This window comes from Anser brachyrhynchus (genome assembly GCF_964034855.1).
Source record: "Anser brachyrhynchus genome assembly, chromosome: 1".
Taxonomy (NCBI): domain Eukaryota; kingdom Metazoa; phylum Chordata; class Aves; order Anseriformes; family Anatidae; genus Anser; species Anser brachyrhynchus.
In genome coordinates this window covers 57,586,087-57,600,679 of record NC_137694.1, presented here as the reverse complement: position 1 = coordinate 57,600,679, position 14,593 = coordinate 57,586,087, and the positions used below count along the sequence as shown (strand labels likewise).

General features: G+C 45.0%; 1 protein-coding gene across 1 annotated transcript; it reads right to left on the bottom strand.

Moving 5' to 3' along the window:
* Nucleotides 1-2,755: 2,755 nt before the first annotated feature.
* RTCB (RNA 2',3'-cyclic phosphate and 5'-OH ligase) lies at nucleotides 2,756-14,434 on the bottom strand. Its single transcript, XM_080590679.1, has 12 exons — nucleotides 14,251-14,434; nucleotides 14,082-14,160; nucleotides 13,835-13,902; nucleotides 11,473-11,572; nucleotides 10,435-10,591; nucleotides 9,665-9,821; nucleotides 8,402-8,561; nucleotides 7,233-7,408; nucleotides 6,459-6,647; nucleotides 5,885-5,995; nucleotides 4,874-4,993; nucleotides 2,756-3,798 (listed from the first exon to the last, which is right to left on the bottom strand). The coding sequence occupies exons 1-12, from the start codon at nucleotides 14,341-14,343 to the stop codon at nucleotides 3,691-3,693; spliced, it is 1,518 nt and encodes a 505-aa protein (XP_080446805.1). The 5' UTR covers nucleotides 14,344-14,434; the 3' UTR covers nucleotides 2,756-3,690.
* Nucleotides 14,435-14,593: the final 159 nt, after the last annotated feature.

Genomic DNA, 14,593 nt, shown 5'->3' with positions numbered 1-14,593 from the left:
CCTCCCGCAGGGCAGGGGATAGAGCACCTGCCGCAGATGCCTTCAGCCTCTGGCTGGGGACCTGCAGCCCTCCTGCTCCTTTTCTGCCCCAAACCTCCTGCTGCCACCTCTCCAGGCAAAAACAAAACAAAACAAAACAAAAAAAAACCACGGAGTCGGTGGTGATCAAAACCGCTCAAGCTAGGACAGGGCTCAAGAGAGCAAAGCAAATGCCAGCTCCGGGCAGGGCCCTCTGCGTAATTGAAGCGTTCCCTCTGCAAGCAAGGGAGCGTGCTGGCACATGCTGCGGGAGGGATATCGCTTTGTGAGATTGCTTTGAAGGCTGGGGGGCGGAGGGAGAAGAGAAGAGAAGAGGCCAGTTAAGTGTGTTTATGTTTGAGAGGAACAAAGGAGAGCGGAGGAGAGGCCGGGGGTGCCTGCGCCAGAGATGTGTCAAGAGATCACTTGTTCCTCCTGGGCCAGGACACCAGCCCGGGACCACCAGCGGAGGAGGAAGCAGCGTGTGCGAGGAGCTGTGTTTAAAACCGGGAGAGCAAAGAGATGGGAGAAATTCCCAAACAACTCAGGATATCGATAAGCATGACATAGGTTAGACACTGCGCTCCCAACCAGCACAAAAACACACCGTGGCAAATAACAGTGCAAGCCCGTACCTTGCTGGACCCTGGTTTGGGACCCCAGAGCCACCAAAAATTTTGCCAAATGGATATTTTGGCAAATAAAGCATAGCGTCCCCTGCTTAAAACACTGCAGGGAGGAATTGCCTGTCCTGGGGGGCTCTCACAGGGCCCAGGGGTGCTCCAGCAAACTGGGGATGGATTTATAGGACTCTCAATTACCCAGCATCAACAAAAAAATGAAGTACATTTTCTGTTCGCTTCTTAATGCTGTGCTAACAGTGACAGGAACAGCACCTGCACGAGCCTTTGAGCACACCGCGAACAGCAGGCTCCTGGCAAGAAAGGAAGTGCTCACCCATGCTCACTGCACAGCACGAGTCGCTGCACTGAGCCCTGCCAGTGGAGAAAGGAAGGTGCCTTCTGCTTCCTAGAGGCAGAAGTAGCTCTGTTTTGGCAGGTCCAATTCGTAAGTTAAACCGTCTTGTTCTCAAGCACAGAGCAAGGTAAATGCAGCAAGCTATCCTCACTGAAAGACAAAACCTGCATGCAAGAGCTGATTTTATTGCACTGGCTAAAAGCAGGTATAACGCAGACGCCCCCTGCAAGCCTCAAGGCCAGCAAACTTTCTGCTGCAGGTCATGCTACAGGTGACAGGATCGACCTGCTGGGCAGGCAGTGGCCAAGTGCCTGCTGTTAGACAGGAGTATGCGACAGCTCCAGGGGTGCAGGGTAGGTCCATACCTCCTACCTACGGTTTTCCACCAAAAAAATAAATAAAGACCCCTAACAATTGTTCACCAAAGGTGAACACATGGGCACTTTGGTGTTGAAGAGGTGCTTCTGCAGTCACCTGTATTTCAGCATGTGAATTTTAATATTGCCTGCCATCCTAACTTACCTATTTATTTTTTTAAACAGAGATAGAAAAAAGAACCAGTGGATCTATCTGGAGAAAAAGTCGGATTTTAATTAGAACATCCAAATTTAAATACAAGTAACAGAACTGGGAAACATCTTACATTTTTACTCTCACTTTTTAGGGGGTTAGGAAACCACCTGTCTCCTCTGTACAGCATGATATATAACCAAAACTAAGAGTAGCTCTGCAACAGGAAACCAAAATTGCCATCACTTTTTGCATTCGTAAAGGCTAGCGCATGAATGCTGATGCTCAGAAGAGGCTTAAGGCATATATTTGAGAAAGCACCTACGTGGTGCACAGGATTTCTGCTTATTATTAAGAAACTGGAATTTGCTTCAACTGCACAGGTAGGTAAGATTGCAACAGTAGGAAAGGAAAACTGTTTCAAAATGCTTCTTTATTTTAAAATATGAATGTTTTAAGAGCTCCCTTGCATTTGACATCAGAGAGTCTGTAATATTTATAGACAGAAGCTGCTGAATGGAACATGCACTTCTGCAGAAGACTGAGACCAACAATTTGTCTTTCAGTCAGCGGCTCCGTGAGGCTAATTCACATTGCTACATGAAATTATATTTGTTTGAAATTCAGTGAGTCTGTCTCAGACCTCAGAGATAATCTGGAGCAATTCCACAGGAGAAAGCAGAAAACAAGGCACTGCCTTTAAAGTCGCAACCAAAAGGAGTCAAGGCAGCGACTAGTACTGCATGTGCTGCCTCTGACCCTGCAACAAATACAACACTGCAACTTAAGGAACCAATACGCAGAGTGATTAGGACAGCAACATGCCATTATGCATCTTGGGATCAACAGGTGTCTGCTAAGATCCTAAACCTAAAGGGATGTTTCCTCAAAAGGCAGTCAAGTCATCACTGCCTGCTCCCTTTACAGGAGTCCCTGGCAAGGCTCCATTCTCGCTCTGAGATTTTCCTCCGGCTGCCCTCTTGTGTCTGCGTGCAGGCTTACAGGCAAGGCTTCACCTGCCCACTCAGAACCCAGCTAGCCCCAAGACAGTCGGATCATAGCTACCACACTTGTAACCAAGCTGACAAAACAGCACTGCATTGCCCTTCACCTGTATCCTGCCATCTGCACGTTTCTTTGCAAGGTCCATCGGCTGAAGCCACAAGATGTTGTGGGTACCAAGCTGGTACTTAGAGCTGGACAACAGACATTCCAGCCACATAATAAACATGACACAGACACACTGCAGTGTCCATCTTCCCATTTTATTTATAATTCCCAATATGATCTACTGGTCAGCCCCCCGTCCGGTCTCATTTAATGAACATAAAAGAAACATCGGCTGAAAGCAGTTACATCCTACTGGGCTTGACCCCGCCACACGACCCACTTCAATCAGTTGTGGGACACAGCAAACATTATCCAATCCAACTTCCACATGCTTAGGACTCTGCAAAACGTTGGATTGGCACATCTCTAAGTTGTTAAGTCACAACTTTTATTGGGCAAACAAAACCTTTCAAAGTAACAAACCGAATCCTACTGCCATTTAGAGAAGACTGCAGAACACCTACTTGGGCTGAGCCAAGTACACCAGGTGCTGCGGTGCATGGGAGAGGGTGGGGGAAGAGGACTGCGCCTCAAGCCTAGCTAATCCCTCTCAACCCAAGCGGGAGACCACTCCCAACTCCCCAATTTTTTACCCGTCTGCAGACAGAGCGACCTCTCCCTGCCCAGCAGCACTATTCCCTGCCTATCAGAGCACTTCTGTATGCAGAAAGAGCTCCACGCACTTGTGTGTGGAGACAGGAGGTCGGGCTCATAGGCCGTCTTTGCTGATGGAGGTGGTCTTGCAGCACAGCAATCAGTGAGAACTCAGGCAAGTCTGAAGTCCTGCCTGTGGAATAATCAGCCAAACAGGTGAGAGACTGCATATCAAAAGCCAAGACCGATTTCTTTCCCCTTTTCTCCCAAGAAAAGAACATCATATAACAAGGAGGTGGAGGGGGGGGCATTAATTTTGTGTAGAAGTCATTAAAAATAGGGGTATCCTCCACTGCTGTGTTTCCAGAACAGGGATGTGATATCTGAGCATATTACAGAGTCCAAGAGGTATGGGAAGATTCTAGTCAGTTTTGCAGAAGGCCTGGAGATGTCACTGGGTTTCTGCTGCCTTGTCAATTTCTAGCCTTTTATAACAGCAATAGGTCTCAATTTAATGGCTTTCTTGCTGATGCCAGCCGCATGGCAGGTATTAACCACATCTGTCACGTTCTTGTAAGACTCTGGTGCCTGGAGGGGGAAAAGAAAAAAAAAAGACAAAATTATAAATAACCCAAAGTCACAGGAAGCTGGATACAGGCTTTCGACATCCCTTCTTTTCTTTGCGGAAATTGAATCACGGAAATTGAGGATGTAAAAGTAGGTGAACATATTGAGAATCCAGCCATATTACACACCTAAAGTCTAAGAGATACTTGGCTTTACAAATAAGCTTTCACCCCATTTCAGATAAAATGCTATCTGTTTTGGTTCCGTTTTCCCAATATCCTCAGATAATCCAAACCCCCGGCAGGTGAGAACGTCGGGCCTCAGCACCTGGCAGGAAGTCACTCCAACTTCCTCCTTACAAATAGCCTTTAGGATTCATCTTCGCTGCCTCTAAGTGACAGGAACCAGGGCTGAACTCTAGAGCTCCCCCTTGAGCACTAGGAAGCCACCCCTGAACAAAGATTTTAGCAGGATCAATACATTTGTGCAATACCAGCACCCATAATAGCAGTTACAAACGATTAAACGTACTTCCATGAGCGAGGCTGTCAACACAACAGACATCCTATCGTGTTAATGTAGAAGAGCTGGAAGTCTTAACAATCAAGGTTTCCTAGCTGTTTCAAGTTTTTTTCGTCTTGAGCAAATGTAGGAATTTGTCTTAAGACGTGGACTTGTCATACACTGCTATGAATATACATGACAGCTACAAAGTACAGTAAATTTAAAGCTGGGAGAATATCATTCAGAAGGAAGAGAAGCCACAAAACGTAACTACTTTTGTGATGCTCTCACAAAGATTTTTCAGGTTAGATACTAATTAACCCTATTGCCAGGCATGAGAACAAGGGAAAAAAACATAGTCCTCAAAAACTTGTCAGACAGGCATCTCCCCTTTCAGCAGGATTTTGGGGACAGAGAAGACTTCACATTTTTTTTTTCCAGAAAATTGGATAGCTCTGTCAGGAACTGAAGAAGCTGTATATACAGGGAACTAGCGATTACTCAGCAGTACCAAGAACCAAGTCAGGTAGGGTCATACAGCCACAGAGCAAGACCCCTTTTTCCCTCTCAGATAATGAAACGTTAAACTCACTTCTTCCATGACCAGTTTGGGTGAAGCAACACGGATGGCAATGCCCATGTCAGCCAGCTTGTCCAATACATCCTGGAAGTCCAAGTTACGTCGAGATTTGGCTCGAGACAGTGCACGACCCTAGAAAGTAGTTTATTTAGTTCTGCTTTTCGTAGCAGTTTGGAAAAACAGAACTCTTTCTTACTAAATCAAAAAGAAAACAGATGCACACAGGAAAACTAAGCTACATTCCCAACTGCTCTGAAGAAAATGAAAGAATGTTTGTCAGAATGTCCACAAATAGAAGTGGTTGTAAACACTGACAAGGAAGGAAGTTGACTTCTACAACAGAACCCCTGGAACATTTTGGGGTAAAGCTTGACATCTGGTGCTATACCCAGGACATATTCCCAAGTCAGTTTACATTATAAGCAAATACAGAATAGCTGAGGGCACAGAGCACAGTAAGCCACAAAATGGAAGATGAATTTAGACTTTAGGTGACTGGCTTCTGCATAGCCACACGTCTGGCATGATGGATAGGAAAGTTTTGTATGTAAACATGCTAGTCTGCAAGTGTCTTCTTACCCGAACTCCTTGTCAGCGTTCACGATTCAGAGTTTTACCGGAAGCTATTTCTCTTCCTCAGTCATCTTGTCTCACATCACAAATAAAAAGGGAGAAAGTCCCTTTTTCCAACTACTGAGGAGTTTTATAAGGACAACCTCAGGATTATTAATGCTTGTTAGCTAAGAGATACCAGGACTTTTCAGAGGAGCTCATTCTCCACATCTTCACATTAATCTTTGCTTTGTATAAAGGAGCACCCCCTAAATTTTCTCCAGGAGTAGTCAAAACTATTCCATAAGGGACAAAGAACTTCGAGTGTGCAATCCTCCTGGCCTGGGACTACTGTGGCAAGGCTACCTGCATTACCAACAGATGCACCACACACTGGATTACCCTTTACCAACTTTGTTTGCTGGATGACAGTCCCATTCAAACCCCTTCTTGAAATGCTTTTTGACTTACGGCTCCATGGCAAGTAGTTCCGAAGGTCTCAGTCATGCCTTGCTCTGTGCCCGTAAGAACGTAGCTACAGGTGCCCATGGTCCCACCGATCAAAACAGGCTGTCCGGTCAGCTGTGGATGCAAGCAAGTCTTAACTCACCCAGCAAAAGCCTACATCCTTAATAAATGTCTGAGAAGAACCACATCTACAAAAAAAGAGGCCAGGTTCACATTCTCTCAGAACATTCCTGCTTGCCTCGAGTGCCTGATATCAAGGATTCTGGAAACCTAACTGCACTGAATTATGTAGACCAGTTTATCAAAAGACCTGGGTCCAACAGGCAGACAAATCACTGCAGCCTGCCCTAGATATGAAATTTTCAAGAATCTTCCAACTATTGTAGGAGTGGAGCAGAAGGGGGAGGTCAATGTCCCAAAGATCTAACAGACAAGCAAAATGTTGCCATCCTACTAGGTTTCCAGTGCCATTAGCTCGAATAAAGAATTCAGAGCATTCAGATCTGTTAAGGACTCTAAAACTATCTGATTCATCCAAAATTCTCACCTGATTTCCTTCTCCCACAGCTAAACTTACTTGATAATCAACAGCAATAAGAGGATGGTGAGGAGGGAAGGCTCTGGTTGACCCTTTTCTGTGCACCAACAGAGTTCGCTCCTTCCCATCCACCACGTGTTGCTCCACTTTGGCAATGTTGTGAGACACGTCATAGATAACGTGCATATCGAGGTCATCTGGGGTGGTGTTGAAGACTTTGGCAAAGGCCTAAGAAGAGAGCAAACCGCGATGTGAAATACAAGACGATAACTGCTGTGTACATGTGGAAGCTATACAATATTCTTAGTAATTAAAAGCAATAGATTTTCTTGAAAATGTTTCTTACCGCTAATTTAGTGACCAAAACACTTGGCATGGCAGGTGAAAAACCTCAGTCAAATTCAGCCATGGTGGAATTGAGTACAACAGTGCTGAGTGTGACAGAAACGGACTGCCTAGACCACTTATCTGCTCATCAGCAGTTTTAATGCTGGAATTCAACCCGGTATCAATTAGACAAATTCTGTCAACTCTGAAAAGATGGCTTTTCTTGTATTCTCTTCTTCCAGTATGAGGCATGCTAAAAATACTGCCTAAGTAGCTTTTCTGCAAGTGCAATCCAAGTGATGTTGAGAGGTTTTAAACAGATTGTCATGCCTATTAATTTATGTAAGTCTGTCCAGAAAATGCAGCTTTGGAAGCACAAAACCAAAAGTTACATTAAATACTGCAGCTTCCCTGTATTCCATACACCTAGGATAAAGCAGGACATGCATATCACAGTATTTACATCAGCAACAACTCTGCTCCTACCTGTCTCGTTAGGAAAGTCATAGAAGAGCGGTTGACCCACGCATAGTTTCCAGCAGCTGCCATTCCTTTCAAGTAATCCTGCCCCTCTGCAGAGGCAATCCTGGCGCATGCTAGTTGCCGATCATTCACTATGATTTTGTCCCGTTTCATAGCTTTTTCCATAGCCACCAACGCATCTGGGAAATAAACAGATTTCTAAGTGACTTCTTCATTTTATTTCAGTCTGTGGGATTAACATGGGTGTCTATAATTTATATTCTAAAACTGAACATATCTGTCCAGGGGTCAAACCTACAGTTTCCTCTTAAATGCAAAAGTAATTTTGCGGCAGAACATTGCTGTTTGCAAACAATGTTCCTCAAGACTATTTTTAGAAAGAAAAGTTAAGGTCCTGAGGTGTACCAGAAAGAATTCTCCACTTAGACAAATGCAGTTCAACCTATTGGTATGTTCTAATAATGTAAGCACTTCACTTGGGTTCCAAATAGTAAATGCAGATGTAGCACCTTTTTGTGACCTAAGAATTTAGTCTTTTCTTTTTTTTGACTGCAAAAATGCCTGCCTCTGTTACACCAAAGATTACGACCTCACAATCACAAGCAAATATGTTTAAAGACAGCCCCTGAACCAGACACAGAATTCAGTGAAAATCTCACTTTTGACCATACAGTAATTTAGTTTGGAAGATTTAGAAGGGAGTTACCTAGTCCTATCTCTTGCTCAGAGCAGCTCCAGCTGGATGAAGTTGCTCAGGGACTTAGCCAAATGCTGACTATGTCCAAGGATGCTGGTTCTACAGCATCAGTAGACATTTCCAGCATTTGAACATTTTAATGTTTTTAAAAAAAATAAAAAAAAATCTAGCATCTAACTGGAATTCTACATGCTCTAGTATGAGTCTGTCATCTTTTATCCTGTCCCATAATAGCAAGACCAATACTCTGCAAGCCCAAAGACAATTACCACTTTGGTTTGAAACTTATCGTTGCTGCAAGGCTTGCAAAATCAAGCAGACAAAACGCATGACAACCCCTAGCAAGGCAACTCGGAACAGACGTGACAATTGCACTGTAAGAAATGCTATTTTTGGTGCTGGAATTTACTGTCAATGACAAGACTGTGCTGAAGAGTTTGCTTCACTCCAGTCACGTACTCCAGTCAGATCATACCTGTGGCAACCTGATGGCCCAAACCCCTGCTGCCGCTGTGGATCATGACGCACACCTGCCCTTTGTGGTCGATGCCCATCTTCCGGGCAGCGTATTCGTTGTAAATGTCATCCACGACCTGGATCTCGGCGTAGTGATTTCCTGCTCCCAGGGTCCCCAGCTGCCAATCACAACACAAGGATCAGACAGTGCCAGTAAAGCAGCCTCTGGGAGCACACACAGAATATGGAAAATAGGGCAAATTGCTACAGAAAGGCTTTAGTAAAGTTCTCCCAGGGAGTGGGGAGGAAGGGGGTGATGATAAATGACAAGCTAAAAGAAAGTAGAACAAAGTAGCATCATCAGAGTCCTCTTTGATCGTATTCATAACAATTTTTACTGTTTGAACAAGACTGCAAATAAACGAAAGGACCAGGATCTACAGAATGTGTTGCCACGTTTTGCAACTGACTTATGCCTAGTTGAAAGACAGAAAATGTACAGAGCACTGAGAACCTATCCTTCAGTCTGTATAGGAAAGGCAGTCTTATACTTGCTAATAACCCCACAGGGAAATTACAATATCCTGTTAACTAGGTTCTTAAACCTCTCCAGCAGATTAAAGCAAGATTTTTCATTTCCAAGACCCAGTTTTTCCTATTCCATAACAGGTGATTCCTTATTTGCTAGGTGAATGAGAAAACTAAGGACTTAACATTATTTTGTGGTTAAAATGCTGTAGTCTATTGCAGCACCACAATTCATAAAACTCAAGAAGTCATACAGAAGAAAACTTCAGAAATGGTAGCATTATTACAGCTATCTCAGAAGAGTTCCACCCAGAGCAAGGACATACTACGTGCAGAAATGAAATCCAACCCTTGAACTTTAATTCAAAGTTCTGAGCTAGTCACATTTATTAAGACATCCTTCCCTGCCCTGCTGTTAACTTGCTGAGCAAACTGAAAAGTTACAGAACAGCTTGCCTGTCTCTTAACAAAACTATATCTGGATAGTGAAATGCCAGCAAACATGAATTCCAGTACTAGAAGTTAACTGCTGAAAACCTGATGGCCCAAGGGACCTTGGGTATGCTCAGCACTTATTGTTTCTTTGTATTCCAGCTCTGTCAAGAATTATTCAGAAACAGCACCACCATCTCACACTTCCCCCTGCCCAGAACTGCTAGGCAAAGCTTCAAGAAAAGATACAAAACCAGAGAACTACACAGCATCTCACATTTGAGCCCTGGGAGCACTCACAACCTTCCTGAAACAGCATTACCTGAGGCAGGCCCCTTTTCTTCGCTCTTGAGGAGACCTTGTTGGGATCGGCCTGCAGCATTCTTCCATATTCCTCACAGTGCTCCTTGTCCTCTGCCCAGGCATAGCCTTCCCGGAGAGACCAGTCCACACCCATCTCTAGCGCCTCTTCCAAATCCCTGCAGTTATCAGACACCTACATGAGTGCTATCCTTGGAAACATTCAAAACTCAACCAGATACGGCCCTGAGCAACCTGATACAATTTTGCTGTTAGACCTGCCTTCAGAGTTAGCTCTGCTTCGTGCAGGGAGTTGGGTGAGATGACCTCAAGGCATCCCATTTAACCTAACTTATTCTATGATTTTATGATTAGCCCCCAGCTCCCCTAATAAGAAGCCCAACTTCTTAATAATTCATGAAAATCAAGCTCTATAAATATATTAACATTAGATAGATCGTTGCGTTTTCCTCTTTGTTGTCTGAGGAATATCCTGCTTTCTCCCTCACCCCTTTCCAAAAATACCTTTACACGTAAGAAAGTTTTCAGTCGGGGGAAGTAAGAACCTCTTAAGAACCTTTAGTTACGTCAAGGTTTTAAATGGAGGAAGAAACAGGTGACTGTACACTGATGATTACGCTTTTCCTCCTGGAGAAGCACATGTGTAGAAAGAACATGAACAGGTTTAGAATTTTTCCCTCTTTTTTAAAGCCTGCCACTGATAAATCTTTCATCAGAATAAACATGAGAGATGTCCCCTCTCCTGATGTACACGCAAAGCCGTTCTCTCACTTGGCATTCATGGGGATGACACCCTTGGAGCCGACACCAACAGGAATATGGTCAAACATAGCTTGGGCGAGCTGCTCCTTCACAGGCTGCACATCACTTTCATCCAAATTTGTACGCAGTAAGCGGACACCACAGTTGATGTCAAATCCGACACCACCTAGAAGCGTAGGGAAAGCCATGGAGTTAATAAAGAGAGTGCTGATGGTGAGCATTTGCTGAATATTCATCTTAACTCAGTCTCCTGGCTGAGAGGGAGCATGCACCAAATGCTGTGGTCTTACACCTTCTTTCTGACACAATGCTGTAAATAAAGCAGAACAACAAGTTTCATTTTAACAGATTTACAAGAAGCCTCCGATTTCAAGACAGTCTTGCAGAAAAAAAAAAGAACACTAAAAACTGACACACACAGCTTTCCTGTCTCAAGCATATGCCCTATGCATATGCTACTTGCCCCAACAAGTAAACAAAGAGAAGTGGACACAAATATGAAGTATACTGTCCACAGAAATTATACAGGATACTCCTGTTCTCCTGCCTCAGGACAGAAGAAAAATGACGGATGAAAATCTTAGCCTAGTTCTCTGAGATAAGATGTTTTTAAAAGCAAGTCCCTGAAAGCAAGGTGTTTATTAAAAAGTCAGAAATATTGTAAGGTTACATTTTTAATAAATTGTAGAAATATTCTCAAAAAGGGTTTACAAATGTTGCTCAAATAAAAGAGTCAATTCCTTATCAACCTGGAGAAACACATGTTCAAAGTCTTGTGCTGTCTCTTCAAGACTGAGGGTTACAACAAGCACAAGCCAAAAAAAGAAGGGCAATCCTCTCTGTACTGTTTAGATGTTTCCAGTGTAACCACCTGCTCCATAAGATTCTGACTGCAAGAATCTAAGTGCCTTTTAACTCTCTGTAATTCAGACATCTTTCACCTTGGTCCTGCGTTTATGGCAGTGTAAAGACCTGCCATTTCACCTGTTTTTCAGCCACCGCTTACATTTCTCAGTGCAGGTTAAGTCAGTCTTGAAGAATCCTTACCTGGTGAAACCACTGCTTCAGGATCATTCATGTCAAAGGCAGCCATGTTGCCAATGGCAAACCCATAGCCCGAATGGACATCTGGCAGGCCTATTGATCTCTGAAAGAAAATGAAGGAAATTTCTAAGTCCCACAAAACTCTGTACAGCACTAAGAGTCATCTTGGTTATGCTTTGCCTTGTGGTAGCGGTTGTCACACGTACAGACCAATACACCAAACAGAGAATGGATGTTCAGATGAAGATGGAGTAAACACCTGAATTTGGGTTAGTATCCCAACACAAACAGGTACAGGAGAGACTGTCAAAGAAAGCAGAGAGTAGCTGATCTCACTCTGAAGCGAGCACCCCGTGGCTAGGCAGCTGAGAAGCCCCCTTGGCTCTACTGACTGGATCAAGAAAACTTAACACCTAAATGCAGAAGCTGTGATCTCAAACTGAACTCCAGCATAGCCTTTTCCTGGACCCAAGAGTCCTTGTATTCACATCCTACGTAGGCAATAGCTTATGCGTAGCATGCAGCAGAGATGTAAGAGTGAAGATTAGTTTCTCTTTACCAAGTTCCATCTAGATACATCCACAATACTTAAATACTGTAAATGTAACCAGAAAGCCATTCAACGCTATTGAATGATATCATAACAGTCAGTGTTTTTCCTTCTTACATACGCGATTAAATATTGGCCAAACGCTGCATGCTCTAAGTGAGAAAAAGTCGTTTGATACAATAGAATAAGATACGAGTGGTGTAGCTTTAATTTATAAAAGAATTATTTTAATTGAACCTTTTCATATCACTACCAATTAAAAAAAGTGAGAACGTGCTTCTATACAATGGTGCGATTTCAAAGCACGGCAAGTTTAAATTAGGGCAGCACAAACAGGACTCCAAAATCTTTTTTTTTTTTTTTTAATTAAAAAAAGAGTCCCAAACACCCAGAAAACTGTCAGAAATTGGAACTTTTCAACTGTGTTAAACTGTTACCATGCATGTTTTTCAGGGGATTACATGCTTCTTTTGCACCCCCTTCCCATCAAGGAAAAATGTTGTTTAAAAAAATAAGTGAAGATCTAAATAGAAAGATGATCCTAAAACTTCTCCTACAAACTGTCAGCTGTAACTCCCATTTCAGCAGAATGACAGGCAACCTTTTACTGCAGCCACAAATTGAAAACTTTTGCTGAGTCACCATAAGAAACAATTAAAAAAAAAAACACACCACAATTCTGGTACTTGTTAATTATTAATATAAGCGATACTGAACATGAAAAAGATAATTTCCACACTGTAGTTTAAGCTTACTGAAGAGTGGTACAGCCTAGTACACTCCTCCGACATCCTTCTGCTTCATTTCTAAAATGTGTGGGGCCGGGTAAAAGAGTGTTGAATGCAGGGGAAGGCTCGCTGCCAACGCTAGGGCAGTGATGATAACGCAGACAACACTGTCACCTTCTGCTGCCTCCTCGCTTCCCCAGGCACTGCAGGTCAGCAGAGACGACTCAGAAACAACAAACTGACCATACCAGCAGTGGAGAAAAGGCGGCTAAAGCAAATTGCAATAGCCAAAAATAGCAAAGCCAAACAGGCTTCGTGTAAAAAGGCAATCGGTGAATCTTAGAATGGCTCGAGTTGGAAGGGACCTTGAAGACCACCTAGTTCCAGTGCCTCATCCAACCTGGTCTTGCACACCTCCAGGGATGGCGCATTCACCACCTCTCTAGGTAACCTGTTCCAGTGCCTCACCACCCCATGAGTGTAGAATTTCCCCCTAACTTCCAATCTAAATCTCGGCTCTTTTAGTTTAAAACTATTCTCTCTTGTCCTGTCATTATCTGAGCAAAGCGCTGCTCTCCTTTTTTTTTTATAAGCCCCCTTTAAGTACTGAAAAGCTGCAATGAGGTCACCCCAGAGCCTTCTCTTCTGTAGGCTGAACATCCCCAGCTCTCTCAGCCTTTTTCATAGGAGAGGTGCTCCAGACCCTTGATCATCTTTGCGGCCCTCCTCTGGATCTGTTCTAACAGCCCCACATCCTTCTTGTGCTGGGGGCCCCAGACATGGACGCTGTGCTCCAAGTGGGGCCTCACGAGGGCAGAGCAGAGGGGGACAATCCCCTCCCTCCACCTGCTGGCCACTCCGCTTTTGATGCAGCCCAGGATCCACTTGGCCTTCTGGGCTGCAAGCGCACAGAAGTAAGTGAAGCGGATACCTTCCTTTCTGACAAGCTAATTTTACAGCCTGTCCTTGCAAGCGCTCCTTACTCAGAGACAGGTTCCTAACACACCAACCATCCTAAAACCAGCTTTGGTTCACAGCTCTTCCCACAACGGAGCAGCAAAGAGCATTTTCCGAAGCAGTTACTCACGTGAACGATGCCAGGTAACGCTGCCACGTTCCCAATCTGCTTCATAGCGGGCAAAAACCCCCCCGCACCTAAAAAAAAAAAAGGAAGAAAAGAGTGAAAAAAGTGTAAAAAAATCTGATAAATTACCACAACGAGGCACTTTGTACGTGGCCTGCTCATACCCCGGGGCTCCCCCACAGCCGGCACAGGGCTGGCTCTGAGGGGGCAGCGAGGGGGCAGCGGGGCCGCACCGCACCACGGCACTCACCCCCGCCACGGCAGGCGTTGCGCAGCTCCTCGAACATCAGCTTCTCCAGCGGGTCGTTCACGTAGAAAACACCCTCCACCTGCGGGGATGGGGGGGGGAGAGCCGTCAGCGCGACCGGGCCCCGCCGGGCCTTCCCCCCCCCCCCCAACCCCGAGCCCTCCCCACGCACGTGCATGTTGGGCACGAAGCCCTTCTTGATCCGCCAGCAGTTCTTGTCCAGCTTGTCCAGGAACTGCAGCTCGTCGTTGTAGCTGCGGCTCATGGCGGCGCCCTCCCGATCCCGCTCACCGCCGCCGCCACCTCAGCCCCGCCGGTAAGAGCGGACGGCGGCCGCCCAGGGACAAATCCTCCTCCGCCCGGCTCCCCCTGGCGGTGTAGGGCCGGGCTGCCGCCGTCCCCAAACGTCTGTGTGGGGGATGGACGGAGGTAACGCGGAGCAGGCCCGCTGGGCTGGCGGCACTGAAGGGGAAAGGCCTCGCACCGAAGTGCGGGGAGAATAAAGTACCTCTGCA

Excerpts from the sequence above, each read along its gene's own strand:
- RTCB (XM_080590679.1), bottom strand. The coding sequence starts at position 14,343 with ATGAGCCGCAGCTACAACGACGAGCTGCAGTTCCTGGACAAGCTGGAC. Across the intron at positions 11,573-13,834 it reads CGTTACCTGGCATCGTTCAC|AGATCAATAGGCCTGCCAGA; the intron begins GTGAGTAACTGC and ends ATTTTCTTTCAG. Across the intron at positions 10,592-11,472 it reads TGAAGCAGTGGTTTCACCAG|GTGGTGTCGGATTTGACATC; the intron begins GTAAGGATTCTT and ends CTACGCTTCTAG.